General features: G+C 38.7%; 1 protein-coding gene across 1 annotated transcript; it reads left to right on the top strand.

Annotated features, from left to right (window-relative positions):
* The first annotated feature begins 862 nt into the window (after window positions 1-862).
* Window positions 863-16886, top strand: LOC134675159 (protein TRC8 homolog). Its single transcript, XM_063533341.1, has 2 exons — window positions 863-1313; window positions 13686-16886. Exons 1-2 carry the CDS (start codon window positions 1070-1072, stop codon window positions 15446-15448), a joined length of 2007 nt encoding a protein of 668 aa, XP_063389411.1. The 5' UTR covers window positions 863-1069; the 3' UTR covers window positions 15449-16886.
* Window positions 16887-17726: the final 840 nt, after the last annotated feature.

Here is a 17726-nt window from a genome sequence, read left to right as displayed (position 1 = left end):
TGATAGTCGGTAAACAAGCAGACGAACCGGCTGATGGGAAGCAATCACCGTCGCCCATGGACATTGAATTGAAGAACCCCATGTTGTAGCGCAACTCGGGAGGTAAAGTTAGAGAGTTATTGGCAGCGATTTTAATAGCCCGGGTGGGTGACTTATATGTTGTTCCTTTCTAATTTCTTGGCTGTGTCTCGCTCTCTTAAGAATGGTACTCCATCTGTCCAATATGTTGGTCCAATGTCATTGTGTCTCACTCTCTCATTAAGCAAAATGTGAGACAAAATACACATTGGACAAAGAAAATGCATAGGTGGAAATACCACCCTAAGCCATCGGGCATATATTTTATGTACTAAACTTCTTATATAAAACTTAAAAGTAACAAAAATAAATACTAAGCCTGAAGTGTTTTTTTTTTAGTTTTGCCGTTGGCCGAAAGAGGGCTCTTAATTTAATTCAAAGATTAGGCAGCTTCCTTGCCTTATTTCATACTGCTAAGTTCCTTATGAAAGTGTAAGATGGCGCTAGCTGCCTTCAGTAAAGTGCCTTTGTTCATTTTAATTTATTAACTTTTAAGTCATTAAACAAATAAACATTTAAATATGTCGTCAAATAATATTTGTTTGGCTGATGTAAAAAATACTTACAAAGTAATTATTTTTTTATTTCGCGTTGCCACCTGTGGCCCATTTTATAAAGCTACAAGTTACAATTTACAAGCGGAAGTCTCTTTCTAACTCTATGTGTTAGAACGAGACTTCCGCTTGTAAATTGTAACTTGTAGCTTTATAAAATAGGCCACTGTTTTCTTATCTGTCAATTAGTTTCACACATAGCAACACAGTACAATACTTTTTTAAACATGGCAATTTTGAAATTCGTAAATGTCAACTTTTTAATTGTCGCAAAAATTTCAGTCATATTTTCTTATTAAAATTACGTGAATCAAATATTAAATAAAAACTCGGGGAGCACATCGATACCAGGGACTGGTGTTCGCCGCGTATCGGTTGTCTCGGCTGTGGTAATAAGTTGTTTGTGTTGGCGCGTGGGACGGCTTCATAAATGAATAATGTCTCTGAGGTCGAAGGCGCTGGCTCTGGTGGAGGTCCTGCTGCGAGTGCCGCCGCTGTTTGTGGTGGATGAGTTCCTGAAGATCAGCCTGGGGCTGCCGGTGTCGGGCGCGGACGAGGTGACGCTGCTCAGCAATGTGTCCATGGACCACGTCGATTTGCCCGACTCGGAAACCTACTACGACGCGAACTTTTACAATGCTTTCGTGTTCACATTGATGAAGTTCCTCGTCTGCTGTATAGGTAAGCTATTTTTTTAATTTAACACAGTTTAGGCACGGGTGTCGCAAGACGGCCTGAAGGTCCTTTCATTTTTCTGTGTTTCTCAACACTTAAGTTTCAATGTCGAAATGTTTATTCGGATCTAGTGCCGTCACAAATTGGCCGATTTCTTGGTTTTTGTAATCATTTGGCTACCTTACGGTCTAGATAGATTTAGGGTTGCCATCCGTCCGGGTTTCCCCGGATTTGTCCTAGTTTAGAGGGCGTCCGGGGAGCGTCCGGGCGGGGTTTCATTTGTAGTCCGGGTTTAAAAATTTCAAGTCTTCGACCGCCGCCGGGCGACGCAACAAGGCCGCCGCGCCGAGCCGCGTCGCGTCGCGACCAACCGACGAAAAAACTGTTGAAATGTCCGGGTTCTGGGCTCCAAAATCCGGGGTTTTTACACGTCTTGTCCTGGTTGCTAAATTTTAGAGATGGCAACCCTAGATAGATTAGATGTTTATGTTTAGTAGCAAGATCAGACAAACATGGATAAGAAACAACAAAAATAAGTTTATGGAAGTCATAATGAAAACCAGTATATTAACATTCCATATGAGTATCTTAATAATTAAAGTCGAAATTATAATAGATATTTGTGTTTAGTTGACAATATTGACTCAACAAAACAATAACAAGTAGCCCAATAATAGGTCAATCAAAAAAAGCATCTGTCATCAGAAATAGCTTATACTTCACAAATAATTTAAAAATATTTAGATGATATGCATAATTGGTGATATTAACATAACAACTTCTTGATGAATCCAAAGAGGTTAGACTATTTATACAGGGTTTTAAATACTTGTCAACAATTCATAATTACTCATTATGTGATCTATAGTAAAGAGGTCAAAGTTTAATTTGGATATGTGAGATAAACTGAGGAAACTTACTGTATCTTTAACTTATTCATATTTATCTGAATAATTAGAGAACTTAACCTGTAATACTTGATAATGATACCGTGAATTTATACGGCTTAAGTAGCCAAATGTATGGTTAACATGACCTTTGTTATATTGTTGGTCATTTGGGCTGTCACTATCTATTTCACGCTGACTTTACCGTGCCACAGGTAGGTAATATTACATCTGGGCACTGACCGAACAACAACTAAACAAAATAAAAGTGTGTCAAAACGGAATGGAGAGAAGTGTTCTAGGAGTAAAACGCAGAGATAAGGTTAGTCAACAAATTATAAAGAATAAAACTAAATTCAAAAACATCCAATATGTTTACAAACGATTAAAGTGGAGATGGACAGGGCATATGTTAAGGGAAAGAACAGAAAAGTGGACAAAAATAATAACGGAATGGTACCCGAGGGACGGGACAAGAAAAGAAGGAGGACAATTTAAACGTTGGGAAGACGACATAAGAAAGATAGCTGGCCCTACATGGAGACGAACTGCAAAAGACAGGATAAAATGGAAAGGTTTAGAGGAGGCCTATGTCGAAAGACAAGCTGTAAAAAGGAAGAAGCGAAAACCGGTTGCCGATTCACTTAGTTAAGGAATTAGATATAAAATATATAGTGTAGTATAAAAGAAACATAGTGCAACTTAATACTTATATTATTATTATGTTACACAGCAATAAAGGCTTATTTTTTTTTTTTTTTTTTATTTTAATATTACATCATATCATGTTAATAAAACAGCCTTTTAAGCAAGATGTGACATTATTATTTATTTTATTATTTGTTAGCCTGTTGTTAGCCTGTCCCACTGCTGTGCAAAGGCCTCCCTCTCTTTCTTCCACACGTTACGTTCTAAGAGACGTCAAGATCGTGCCGCCACCTCCTTCTAGGTCTGCCGTGACGCCGCACTAGGTTTGGTGCCCACTCTTATTAGCTATAGGTATCATAATTATGCCGCTTTAGAAGTCGCCCCAATGCACTTTAGTGAAAATAATAAATTATGGAATAGTGATACAATCACTCTTATTCTTCTTGTCCTAAACCTTTCTGGGGTCGGCTCTCCTTGTCTGCCGTTTCCAATGTTCCTGGTTTTAGGCTATTTTGTTTGGGTGTTGTCTACTGCTATCTCTTTCAGGTCCTTCTGGACCGTCGTCAACCAGTGATACTTTCACTATTATCTCTTAGGATTATTAGTTTTTTTTTTCTCAACTTTAATCTGCAATTGGCTGTTCTAGCCATAATCAGATGGTTTCTTTCTTTTTTTCAAGTTGCTATTTAGGGTGGTGTTCCACTGAGCACCATCACCAGTTTACATGGTGGCTTGTTGTCTCTGGTCTAGCTCTAGGAATATTAGTAAAGATTTTTATTTTCTTTGTTGTTGCTAGATAAAATTTGTCTTTTTTTTTTATAGCAACTCAAAGAATTTAATTAACATGCATTATCATTGAGACTTGAGACGGCAACCATTTTTAGGTATTTTAATATTTTTAATGTCATTGCACTGGCACTGAACTTGTAATAGGCACTGTTGACGTCATAGTACAAAACAAATTAAATTGTTTATAATTATAAAAATTATGTTTACAACCATTATAGAACATGTTAAAAAAATATCCAACACTTTGTTACAGCTGGCTTAATAAAGTAGCGTCGCGACAGTTTCTCTCCCACGATATAGACTATCCGTCTTTTTCTGACTGTATTAATTAGAGAGAGACGGTTGTCTACCTCACGGGCGATATACTGTCGCAACGCTTTTGTGCTAAGGCTACTGGCTAAAACGAATCCAGCAAACGAAAGGACTTTTCTTATTATGCATGTTTGCAAAAATGTTTGAATACAATTGCTCATGCTCATGAACATACATCGGGGTTTTCGGTGCGGGAATGATTTCGTGTATTTATAACTTTGTTTGGGCTGGTCATGTGTCAAGATATACAGACAAAAGATGGACTAAGACTGTGACTGAATGGACAGGACCACCTGGAAAAAGACATCAAGGAAGGCCACAGAAGCGCTGGTCAGACGACATAGTTCAAATAGTTGGAAAAACAGGAATAAATTGGATGAAATTAGCTACAGATAGAGAACAATGGAAGGGACTCGAGGAGGCTTTTACCCAATAGGGATCAGTGAAAAGAATTAACAAATAATACAACAACATATAAACAAACATTATATTCGCTGAAATAAATAAAGCTGTAATAATAATAATAATAACCCCGCGGGGGCAGCTTGTGGCGAGCTGACGGTGAGTGGCGACACCGCGGACCCCTATTCCAGAGGGCCCTGTCATCTGGCCCTCGCCTCTGTGCTTGCCTTGATTGGCCGGCAAGAGTGGAGTCGCAAGAGCGGGACCTATGCTCCAGGTTGGAAGTGTAAAATGTCATAACGCCGGCGGCCTGCTGAACGGATTACCGGGATCTGGCTACCGCAGACTCACCTCTCGACAACCTCACAGCCACTCCAAAGTGTTGCCCTGTTGTCGCACTGTGCGTGCGGCCATTGCGGGGCCCACTCAATGAGTTGGCGAGTCACCACCTGTCTGATACAATTTTGAGACTGATTGTCACGGCAGGTGTCCGCTAGTCTCTCCCATAGCCCATTATCCAGTTCATCCAACTTTCAAATCTATAGCCCATGACCTTAGTTCCCATCGCAGCACAAAAGTGCTGCACTGCAATAGTCTTTGCACCTGGCGGGGACCATCTCCGGATGTATCACATTGTGCGTTCGGGGATGGTATCCGCCACGTGTATCCCTTGCCTTTAGATTAATTTGTCTTAAAGGGCCTCTGCGCTGTTGGCTTCGGCCCCACGCACGCCTCCCAAAGGTCCGGGACCCCATGGTCCCGAGATATGGAAAGACAGACAAATAATAATAATAATAACTTTGTTTCATCATCATCATCATCATCTCAGCCATAAGACGTCCACTGCTGAACATAGGCCTCCCCCTTGGACCTCCATACGTGCCGGTTGGAAGTGACCCGCATCCAGCGTCTTCCGGCGACCTTAACAAGGTCGTTTGTCCATCTTGTGAGTGGACGTCCATCTTGTGGCTAACTTAACTAACTTACGTAACTTTGTTTATTATAAAATAATTACCAAACTATGAATTAAACGTAGGTGATGAGGTCCAAATGTGCTTAGAAATGTTAAATTAGTATCGTGTTTTACAGTTTTTACCTGTTATTTGGCTACTGTAAAACATTCCCGCACCAAAAACCCCGATGTATGCTCATGAATAATGATTAAATAAGTGATGATTTTCAATGATAATTATTTAATAGTGTTTATTTGTAATAGCGCGATTTGTAATGTTTTACAGTAAGTATTTTCGTAACATTGGAGTGGTGAAAAATTTCGTGTTTAAGTAGCAAAATTTGTTTGACCCTCGTGTCTTGAATCCCTCACAATGCTCAAGATTCCATTTTCGAACCTCTCACTATGCTCGTGGTTCCGTTTTGGAATCTTGCTTGCTCGTGTATCAAAATTAGGACGAGAGCTTTGCCCCCTTTTAAAACAAAATTAACTAATAAGTACTTAAATAACTCACTCAGTACTCAAGTTTCTATTTGCGAGTTCCTAGAATTGGCTCTGTAATGCTATCTAAAATGTCTAATGTATCATTCATAGCTGTTGGAATTCCTTGTATAAATAAATAAATAATATATAATAAATAAATAATGATAGTAGGTACATTCTTGTGTATTCATACTATATTTATGGTATTTGTTTAAATATTTGGCAAACTGACGGTTCCGGTGCATAGTTAAAACTTTCTCTTGTGTCTGAGCATATAAATAACTTGAATCATTAATTCATTAATTCATGAGAGATACATATTATATTTATAGAATGTTATTTTATTTGGTCGTCTTCTTACTATTAAACCGTATAATTAGATGTTTCTATCGTTTTTTCATTAAAAACACGAAAGTATGTATATTGCGTAATCCGTCAGCCATAATCTTCTTATCAAAGTTATGTTGAAGGGGAAGTGGGTACCTCAGTTTTAAATAATGATACGTATTCAAAGCAACTGAACTACTATGTACTTAGATTATGGCAACCGAACATTTTCCTAGTTAATTTATCGTAGGAATTTTATCTTTTTCCTCGCGTTATCCCGGCATTTTGGCACGGCTCTAAGAATTGACGTAAGCACTAGTTTTTACGAAAGCGACTGCCATCTGACCTTCCAACCCAGAGGGGAATCTAGGTCTTATTGGGATTAGTCCGTTTTCCTCACGATGTTTTCTTTCACCGAAAAGCTACTGGTAAATATCAAATTATATTTCGTAGACATTTTGTATTAACTAAAAATAAAGTGAAAATCTTTATTTAGGCAACGAGTGGCCCGTTGATAAGTACTTTAAAACATACGTATCATAAAATAAATATCTTAAAACTACAAACTACACAGGTTGCGATAAATTACGCAACCCCGCAGTGTCAGGGAGTCGGCCGCGGAACCGCCGGAACATGACACCCTTCGGCCAAAACTCCTCGCTGAAGGTCGCTAGACGTTCAGTCGGAACGCTCACCACAAAAAAAATCGCATTGTTTCGAGATTCCAACTTCGCGATCCTTAAAACAAATGCGGACTTTACTCTTACGGAGCATTCCATGAAATTGTCTACCGCGTTTGTCCCGTACAAACGAGATTTTCTGAAGATTTGCAGATATGAGAGTTTCCTTTTCTATGACAAATGGTCAAAAATATACACAGAAAAATAATCGCCTGCTTTAAATCCCGAAAAAAAAGTCGCAAGACAGGAAATAAAATGCATTTGTACGGGACAGCCCGTGGAATGCTCCTTACATACTTTACGACAGCGATCGGCAACCTTTTAGCAGCCAAGGGCCACATAGTAGTTAAGGAAGTTGACGCGGGCCGCACTTTTGTTAATATATGTGACTTTATCAGACATTATTGTTTGACAATATTACAATCAAAATAGACAAGGGGGCTCGCGGGCCGCAAGTGAGACGTTCGCGGGCCGCATGCGTTCAAAAATGACAATAAACGAATGTCAGTCTTACTGATGAAGTGCCGTATGTGGGAAATATATATCCCTTAGCCAAGTGAAGCGATAACTGATCATTGACGGACCTTATTTCGTTGCAGTAAGGCTTACGAATGGTCAGCTAAATGTTGATGAGTACCTCTGTTGCAGACGGTAGATCCCCGCAAATACTCACACCGCACGCATACGAGTATATGCAGTTATGTTAGTGTGCGTGTAATTGACATTGTCTACCAGACACGGTTTTGGCAGCGGCCTGGCATAGTATAACTATTTGAGAGAGACGCAACCGACTCGAAAGAGACCGTATTGCTAAGACATTAAGGTCCTCCATTGGCCAGTTAGGAGTCTGTTGGTACAGTACACAGTCGTCTTTGTTTCATGAGGTGACCATTTCCTGTCTGAACGTATGAACATCAATCTAATCAAGCGATGATTATGAGGCCTAGAGATTTACAAAGACGGACAGAGTTCATAAATTTTCTCTTTGACAATTTTAGTCACTCATTGTAAAAGTTAGGTATAGAGTCGGAGCAAGAAAAGTCTGCAGCAGGTTTGATATCCCACGCAGTGCAAGTGTTAATTTAAACGTAAAATTTCTATGAAATTATGACGTGTAAATAACACTTGCACTGCGTGGGATATCAAATCCGCTGCAGACTTTTCTCGGTCGGACTCTAAAAGCATGCTAAGCGTGACATAATGACTGTAACAATAGCAAGGTTGATCAGACAAAATTGTTACATAAAGGTGCTCAAACATATCGAAACATGCACTCAAACATCTCAATAAGGTTGCGTTCCCACTGCAGTGATGTGCGAGGATGCGTAGCGAGTGATATCTTTTTTAAGAACCAATAGAATCACTTCATATTCAGCGTCTCACTAGTCAGCAATTTTCTATTGGTTCTTAACAAACACATCACTCGTACATCTCTGGTGTAAACGCAGCCTAATTGGAATTTTGTTCAGATATTTCTGATTACCTTGGCCGCTCCGAGGTATTGATATCTAATGGCGACTGTACTGAATGTCTAGGACGCTCTAAAAAATCGCAAATCTTCCATTATGGAAGTACCTAATTCTGTAATCATTTGTCATTACTGACGAAGCGCAAATTTTATCATTTTTATCAATGGTCAGCTCAGCTGATTGTGACAAAGCGGTATATATTCCGTACATTACAAATATTACAATAAACTGATATTCCCCTGTTTTTTGCCGTTTCTTGCGGAAATAAAAATATAAACGCCTCACATAAAATAATGGACGCCCTTATTGCCTACATTATCGATTTGCACCCTGGAAACAATCAATATTATACACGTGTGGCTATTCACAATGGTATGTTAATAAATACTCTAACAAACTACCGTATAGTACTGTCAAAGTTTATCATATGTCAAAATTGACAAAACGGGACTTAATCGCAAATTAAATAGGTTCTTAGTTGGCGCGAAAACCGCAAATAAGTCTTGGCCTCTGACACAAGCGTAGCTTTTTAGTTGCGTATGGTTTCCTTATTTGCTTAGGAACCATCCATTTTATCTTCCTCTTTCTTAGAATTGGAATGTTACTATCAATATTAGCAAAGAGAATTTTAAATAGAGGAATATTGTCAAAGTAAATTATGTAGTCAGTCTAGACTACCTACTCTAGACCAGCGGTCGGCAACCTCTTAGCAACCAAGAGCCACATAGTAGTTAACGAAGTTGATACGGGCCGCTTTTTGGTAATATTTGTGAATTTACCAGACATTGTCGCTATATACTTTACTCTTTGCATTGCTTTGTCGTTTGTCAATGTTACATCTGGTTATCATTTGAAAATTCAGTTCCTACAGAACATGGTGCCGTAAAGCGCTACCTAGTTTAGCTGTCAGACTCGGGGCCTAATTTTTTTTTACATGATATACCTCTTCTACAATCAGCTCTTTGGTTTTTACTTTTTAGCTTAGAGCATTTAATAACCCCTCTGCCGAAAACCTTGCACAATTGTGCAAACTTTTATAGTTATGGACTGACATGACTGTACGTTACGTACAAATCATGTAGAAATAGCAATACATTGACGTCCCCTCCCCCGCAAAAATCGGCAGACTGTTTTGTACAGAAAATGACAGCCAAGGCGTCTCCAGTTAGAATCTCTAAGATTTTAAAAATATTTCTATTCTATTTTTAGCTATAGGCACTGGTCCCACCGCGAGCTAGTAAGCTATGAGCTATCGGCTATAAACACGAACAAAAGATAAGCACTCCCGTGTAAATAAAAGAGACACGGCGGCGATATTTATAGCTCACCGCTGGGCGAGTAACTATAAATATCGCCGTGTCTCTTTTATTTACACGGGAGTGCTTATCTTTTGTTCGTGTTTATAGCCGATAGCTCATAGCTTACTAGCTCGCGGTGGGACCAGTGCCATTAGGGTTGCCAGATCGAAAGGCGCTATTATCGGGAAACAATATCAATTTTTCGGAATTTTGGGACTTAAGTCGGGAAAAAATATACATTCAACTTAAAGTAATAAAATTGTGTTAAAAACAACGATATTTTACTTTATTGGCACTACGTCAGCTCGCTCGCTAGACGACAGTTCGGAACTTGAAATTATTGTTTTATAACGTGAAGCTGTTTTTCGGGACAGTTTACACTTTGTTGGGATTCGGTAACATATGCTAAAAATCGGGAGAATCCCGCCAAATCCCGACCATCTGGCAACCCTAAGTGCCATAGATAGCCAAACTTGACACTCCGTCAATAAATTCTAAGGGCACGGGAAAGTCACTTCGCGAATGACAAAATGACAAACTGCAACCAATATGTGCAGTAAAAATATATTGGTTTCTTGAAAAATAGATGTCATTCACCTTTGCGTTATTTAGTGACCTTGAAAGTTGTTGACGCAACTTGCAATACAGTCATTACTTGGTCGCGCATATCTCGTCGAGGTAGCCAAAGGAACTCGGCAATACCATCGCCCACACTACTCATGGGTACCTGTACCTTATGCCTTTTGTAATAAGGTCCACCGATGTACAGTTAGGAGTATTGCTGTTTGTACAAAAATGCAAACACATTAAGGCTCATTAACACATTCACCGCTTTAGCTACGGTCGTGGCCGATAACATGGGTTTTCTGGTATGTAGCGACTAGCGAAAATGCTTCGTAGAGGCAAAACGAACAACGTGACCTGATTAGCGCTGAATGGGTTTAAAGAAAAGCGTCCTGAAAAGCACTTGATAGACATGCTACCAAAAAGTACAATCACGAATAAAAATGTATATCAAAAATCATTTTTTTTTGTTTTGTCTTACTTTCTTCGACTTGATATTACTCTTTAACCTCTATCTATTTTGAACTTTAGGACGTACAAATAAAGGTTCGTTTTGCATTGGTTCGAGTTTATAAAATAGGCGTTTAAAATCAGATAGGTGACTCATCCACGTGCTAAACAAACTGCAAAATGGCGTGTTTTTAGTGCAAAAACCTGTTGCTTACGGCTTATCTATATTGCAACCAGCTTTATGGCTGTGGTCATTGAACGCAAGTGAATTCACGCTTTTTGAGCAAGCAGAGATTCTATGCTTAATATTGATATACTTAAGTCATTATCTTTCGTGACCAAATTTCCCGTCCTAGTATTCCTAATGAAATATAACTTATAAAGTTATAACAAGAAAAGAACCGATTTCACTACACAGTTTAAAAATATCATCATTTAATCATCTTCATCAGCAGGTCAGCTTCATAAAATGGTACTTTTCGTGAGTAAAAACACTTTTTGCTTAAAAAAATAAAAATCAAAAACATAAAAAAATATATTTTCGAAATCGGTCTAAGTCTCCGAGTAATCGGTGAATTCAGAACCACTTCCTTTTTTGATATCGGTTAAACATAGAATAAACTATCATTTGTTTAAAATCAGGCAATTGTTGTAATGGTATGGGCTAACTAGCTGACCCTTTGAACCTATTTGAATATGAGCTTGCTAGCCACGTCAAATTAAGCCGAATTTGGGCAAGCTGCGGAAATAATTCGTGTAGTTTTGAAAATTGGTACAGGCATACCTAGTAGTGTCTAGATAAACATACTAAAAGTCCTCGAGGGTAGGGGGTGTGCTGGGGGTGTAGAGGGGGGTTGAAGGTACCTTTTTTCATATTTTTGCTCATATCTCGAATATCTGTACGAATAGCATTATAATTACTTCGGACAAAAGTTTTAGCATAAAATTTACTACAAATTTGGTTATATTTATTTTTACTCTGCGATCAATACTTAAGGAGCTACAGGCTGTTAAAATTAAATAAGAGATAAAAAATAGACGGTTTAAGAAAACGTCGTATTTTCATAATTGTTCATCATAAATAAAAATTTTAGTTGAGAATAAGCAAGCTAAGTGACCTGCTGATAAAATATAAAAAAACCGGCCAAGAGCATGTCGGGCCATGCTCAGAGTAGGGTTCCGTAGTTACCCGTCCGTCAAAATAGACTATTTGCAAAAACTCAAAAACTGCTTAAGCGATTAGGTTCGCTATATTTTTCTCTGAAAGTCTTTACTAAGCTTTACTTTCACGATTTTTTTCATATTTTTTGGACCCATGGTTCAAATGTTAGGGGAACTGAAGTGGAAAACACAACTTTTTTTTCTTTCAGATCGATTATTTCCGAAAATATTAAGTAGATCAAAAAATGGTTCTCGAAGACCCGTATTCGTTTTAAAATACCTATCCAACGACACCCCATACTATAGGGTGGAAGCGAAAAAAAATTTCATCCCCTTTTTAATGTAGGGCGGCGGCCAGCCTAAAAAAATATTTTTTCTAATTTATATTTTACAACTTTGTCAGCGTAACTGATTTATATATTCGTGTCAAATTTAAACATGAAAACAAGAAAAAATTTTTTTATGGTGGTTGCCCTACATTAAAGTGGGGATGAAATTTTATTTCGCTTCCACCCTATAGTGTGGGGTGTCGTTGGATAGGTCTTTTAAAACGAATAAGGGTCTTCAAGAACCATTTTTTGATCAACTTAATATTTTCGGAAATAATCGATCTGAAAGAAAAAAAGTTGTGATTTACCCCTTAGTTCCCCTAACATTTGAACCATGGGTCCAAAAAATATGAAAAAAATCGTGAAAACATAGCTTAGTAAATACTTTCAAGGAAAAATGTAGCGAACCTAATACGTATAGCTATTTTTGAGTTATGGCAAATAGTCTATTTTGACAGACTGGTAACTACGGAACCCTACACTGAGCATGGCCCGACATGCATATGGCCTATTTTTTTATATTTTATCAGCAGGTTGCTTAGCTTGCTTACTCTAAGCTAAATTTTTTATTTGTGATGAACAATTACAAAAAAACGACGTTTTCTTAAACTGTCTATTTTTATCGCTTATTTAATTTTAACAGCCTGTAGCTCCTAAAGTAATGATCGCAGAGTAAAAATAAACATAACCAAATTTGTAGTAAATTTTATGATAAAACTTTTATCTGAAGTAATTATAATGCTATTATTACAAATATTCGAGATATGAGCAAAAATATGAAAAAAAGTACCTTCAACCCCCCTCTATACCCCCAGCACACCCCCTACCCTCGAGGACTTTTAGTATGTTTATCTGGACACCACAAGGTATACCTGTACCAATTTTCAACACTACACGAATTATTTCCGCAGATTTTGCTAATTTGCTTAGGCTATGCATTTTTAACGTGTAATGCGGCTATAATGGGCATTAACTAGGCCACACGATGTCAACTCGTTGTTTCCTGATCAATATTCTAAATTTAACGTGGGCAATTAAGGATGACGTAAAGCGGTATAAATACAATACAATACCATAACTTCGCTCGAAGTTTTGAAGACGGGTTTCTATTGTTTCCCATAGAGTTTTAACAAGTCAATAATGTATTATTTGCCCGCATTTTCGTTAGTCATAATTAGTTTTTTTTTTTTCAAAAATGCGTATCTTTTCAGGATTGCCTTAAAACAAACTTAACCTAACCTATCTATAGGATAACCTTACGAAAATCCTGAAAAGTGAATGGTTTCAGAATTATGGCTAATGATAATGACAGTCATTAGGTACATTATGACTTTCAATAACTATGTCAAACAAAGGGATCCGTCTGAAGACTTGATGTACCTAAAGATATCTCAAAAACTGGACCAGAACAGGCCTATTTTATGCGACAGTAAACTGCTGAGTATACGAGTATTCGTTAGTAGATAGATGCATTTATAACATATCCTCAAAACCAGTTCTACTATTTTGGGAAATTTAAACGAAATATACATAACAAGTAAATAATCGGTGTGGATATGAAATGTAAAGATTCCCTGTTAAACAGTTTTATGTCATTGTTATAACTCCCCATTTCTCTTATTTCCAGGATGCATGTCAGCGTTGTGCATATTCGTGCTGTACACGAAGCACCTGATCATCGTGTACCTGTACCTCATGTCCGTGGGGCTGGTCTTCGTCTCCTACTGGACCAACGTGTCCGCCATCAAACAAGTCCAGGCGCTCACGCTCGCCGCGACGTCCCCGCACCACTCCACCAGCATCCTAGAGGACATCCTCAACCTAAACACCAAGAATCTACTTGATCTCGACGGCCCAGGCATACTAGTTATCCAGAACTTTGCTATACAGTTCACATTAGCCCTACTCTTCAAGAATGTACACTTAGGTCCTCGCCATGCGACTGTTCAGAAGCTCCTACCAGTCAGTTTCATGGCACCGTCCTTTTTGGCTATGCTCCCGGTCCCGCCCAATTTACTTCATCATTCGCCGGTGTTTTCTACTCTGCTGCCACTTTTCCTAGTCAAATACGTGCTCTGGTCTTCAGCGGATAATGTTATACACGTAATTTACGCAGGCATCCAGCATGGCAGGCTGTTTGTAAGCAACTATGGACTTTCCGCCCTTGTTGAGACTGAATGGATGCGCTTAAATGTTCCTTGCGTGCTTCGCGTCTTTTGGGTGCTTCGCGTCGCCGAGCACGCGATACTACTCCTCATGGACAACTATGACGAGGAGGCCGATGAAGGTCTCCGAGTTTCAACTCTCCTAGCCGTCCAATCGCTAGCATCGATGGCCAAATCTCTACTCGTGACCGGCTGTGAGACTATAACCGCCGTCCTTGGCATGACTTCAGTGATCTCATTCTTTTGCCACTACATTGGAAACTTCTTCCAGTGGATATTACTAACCGACGAGGAAGAAGACAAAAGTATTGGCACAGTATCCGCTATATTGTTCTACATACTGGCTTTGCAGACAGGACTGACTTCCTTAAACCCTGAGAAAAGATTTATCAGATTATGCAGAAACTTCTGTCTCTTATTCACCGCTTTGCTGCACTTTCTGCACAACATTGTGAACCCAATGCTGATGTCTTTAAGCGCGTCGCATAACCCAAGCATGCACAGACACGTCAGAGCTTTAGGAGTCTGTGCTTTTCTTATAATATTCCCAATATCGCTACTGGTGTATCTGTGGTCGCAGCACTCCGTCTCAACCTGGCTGCTCGCCGTGAGCGCCTTCAGCATAGAGGTGATAGTCAAAGTTGTGGTCAGTCTGATGATATACTCATTATTCTTAATCGACGCGTACAGAAGCACTTTCTGGGAACAACTTGATGACTATGTCTACTATATCAGAGCTTTTGGCAACACAATAGAGTTCTGCTTTGGGATTTTCTTATTCTTCAACGGCGCGTGGATTTTGTTGTTTGAGTCCGGAGGGGCCATCAGAGCGGTGATGATGTGTATACATGCATACTTTAACATTTGGTGCGAAGCTCGCGCGGGCTGGTCAGTTTTCATGAAGCGCAGAACAGCTGTTAATAAAATCAACTCCCTCAGAGAGGCATCCGCAGACCAGTTGGACACTCTGGACGACGTCTGCGCGATCTGCTACCAGGAAATGCACTCAGCAAAGATCACCCGCTGCAACCATTATTTCCACGGAGTGTGTTTGAGAAAGTGGCTGTACGTCCAAGACCGCTGTCCACTCTGTCACGACATACTCTATAAGATAGACAGTGACATAAACAAAGACTCGGACCAGGGTAACGAGGAGAACAGCAACAATCAGAACTTGCTGATAGAAGAAGAGCCCGAACTGATCTTAGGCGAGGACGTGAGGTGACTCGACGGCCAAAATATACGACCTATAAATTAGAAAAATAATTTGAGTGGTATTTTTTAATGATTTTGTATAGTAAGTTATTGTTTTTTTTTTTTTATAATCAGACGGATGAACCTGTGATTGCTTGGTATAAAGTCTATTTTTGTCTGTGTGGGTGTTGTGGAGTTTTGTGGCCGAGCGAGGCGAGGGTCACTATAGTCTCTGTGTACTCGAGTGTCGAATGTTAAATTGCGCTAGTGTTACGATCTAACAATTAGAAAGACCAACGGCGAGTAAAAAATAAACACTTCTAATCTGTAACTGTATACAACGCTGTTGTAAAATTGTTGTAGGTGGCGTCACTTTAGCAGGGTCACACGTGTCCCATGGCATGTCCCATTTATTTTGTGATGACAATCCGATGACCTCCGCATATACTTGTCGCTTTCATGTACCAGGCACCACTTTGTCAAGGCGCTACTGGTAAATCATTAGAAATCGTTGTTATTTACAGCCAACAAGGTGGTACTTTTTCCTGAAACCGTCACATGACATAACGCCATCTGTTGTTGATGTGATATCACTAAATGTTTCAATACTTTCAATAGATCAGTGTTTTTCAAACTGTAGGTCGCGAGCCTTAAAACAATACATCCGCAAAACATTTAGTTCGTACTAAAGGGGCCCACTGATTAACAGACAGCCGGACGGTATTGGCCTGTCAGTTGTTCGGAACTGTCAAAATTTTGTTCTAACTGACAGGCCGATACCGTCCGGCGGACTGTTAATCAGTGGGCCCCTTAAGGGGGTCGCGTCATAAATAAGTTTGAAAAACACGGCAAAAGAAATGGGCCTATGACCTCGCTAAAATGACGGAATTTACAAAAATCTCATTGTTTCAAAGGAGTACACCATTGTTTAGAAATTACTACTAGTGTATTTTTACTCGTCCCTGGAGAGACATAAAAACTAGACATATAAAGCTATTTGTAAATAGATAAGGTATTTAGAAATAGCTTTTAATATTTGAAACTATTTTAAATTATATATAAAAATAGTAATTTCTCACGGTAAAATGTAAATAAAACATTTATTTTAGTAGTAATCTGCCTTTGGTCTCATAGTTTGCTGGCAGCAGAGACAAATAAAAATAGAAACTCATATGAAGTAATTTTTTTCATTTATGTAGATCTCAGAGGGCCTAGCCAAGATGCCAATCGTGTGCGCCGTAGCGAACGAAACGGTAACGTCTCTCTCCATATAGTCCATGTCCGTATAAGTGCGCCAGAGATAGCTATATTAGCGTTTCGTTTGCCTCGCCATATGTACATTACCAGTCCACATTTATTTGTCTCTGCCAGCGAGTATAAATCGGATTACAATTTACATTTAAGTTGTTAAGATATTTTTGCTTGGACGTGATGATATATTACTTATAATAAAAACTATTAAGTACGGATCTAACAGTTTATTGTAACAGACATCAAAAGGGAACAAACATACAAAATATAAAATCTTAATGGCAGCACCTTACTTAATATCTACTATAAAATCTTTCCTCTTTCTAACATCCCTTTTTAATGAAAATAATTTAATACTTATAAAACAAACGTTTGGCACTTCGGAATCTTGTGCTTCTGTTAAATTTTAGTTTAAAAGGCAGGATTTTTCTCATGTACTTACAGAAAAGGGGTCATCCATTAATTACGTCACACGTTTAGGGGGAGGGAGGGGGTCAAGAAAATGTGACATGGGGGAGGGGGGAGACACAAACTTTGTGACGTCACTTTAAGTTCATCAGTAACCGAAAATTTATTTAAATTATTTAGTTCGCTGTACATTTAAATAACAAGTTTTTAAAACGAAAATAGTTTTTAATCGTTTAATTTTCTTTCCTAAGCAGTTTTGGGTTATAAAATTACTAATATTTATATCGTCAAAAATATTTTGATAAAATATTAATAATACTTAGGTACTTACTTAATTCGATTTGGCGATTTCGTAGAAAAAATGTGACGTCACACTAGGAGGGGAGGGGTTTGCCAAATGTGACCAAGTGTGACAAGGGGGGGGGGGGAGGGGTCAAAAAACCTAGAAATTGGTGTGACGTAATTAATGGATGACCCCAAAACTATATAAAAAACTTGCCTAATTATAATTTTGGCCGACTTTGGAAAAGGTTTCAGAGTCATAGTAGTGGTCAATAAACCAACAAACGATTTGGTTATAGTTTCCTAAACACAATCATTTTCGTGACTTTTAAACTCCAGAAACTTTTGAACTTATACTCTGGCAATCA

Source organism: Cydia fagiglandana, chromosome 21, assembly GCF_963556715.1.
Source record: "Cydia fagiglandana chromosome 21, ilCydFagi1.1, whole genome shotgun sequence".
In the NCBI taxonomy this organism is placed as follows: Eukaryota; Metazoa; Arthropoda; class Insecta; order Lepidoptera; family Tortricidae; genus Cydia; species Cydia fagiglandana.
The sequence above is the reverse complement of the archived record's forward strand: the minus strand, read 5'-3'. Positions and strand labels throughout refer to the sequence as shown.

What these genes read in the sequence shown, in the direction of transcription:
- LOC134675159 (XM_063533341.1), top strand. Translation starts at nt 1,070, where the DNA reads ATGTCTCTGAGGTCGAAGGCGCTGGCTCTGGTGGAGGTCCTGCTGCGA. An exon ending in GTTCCTCGTCTGCTGTATAG is followed by an intron (nt 1,314 to 13,685) that starts GTAAGCTATTTT and finishes TCTTATTTCCAG; the next exon opens with GATGCATGTCAGCGTTGTGC.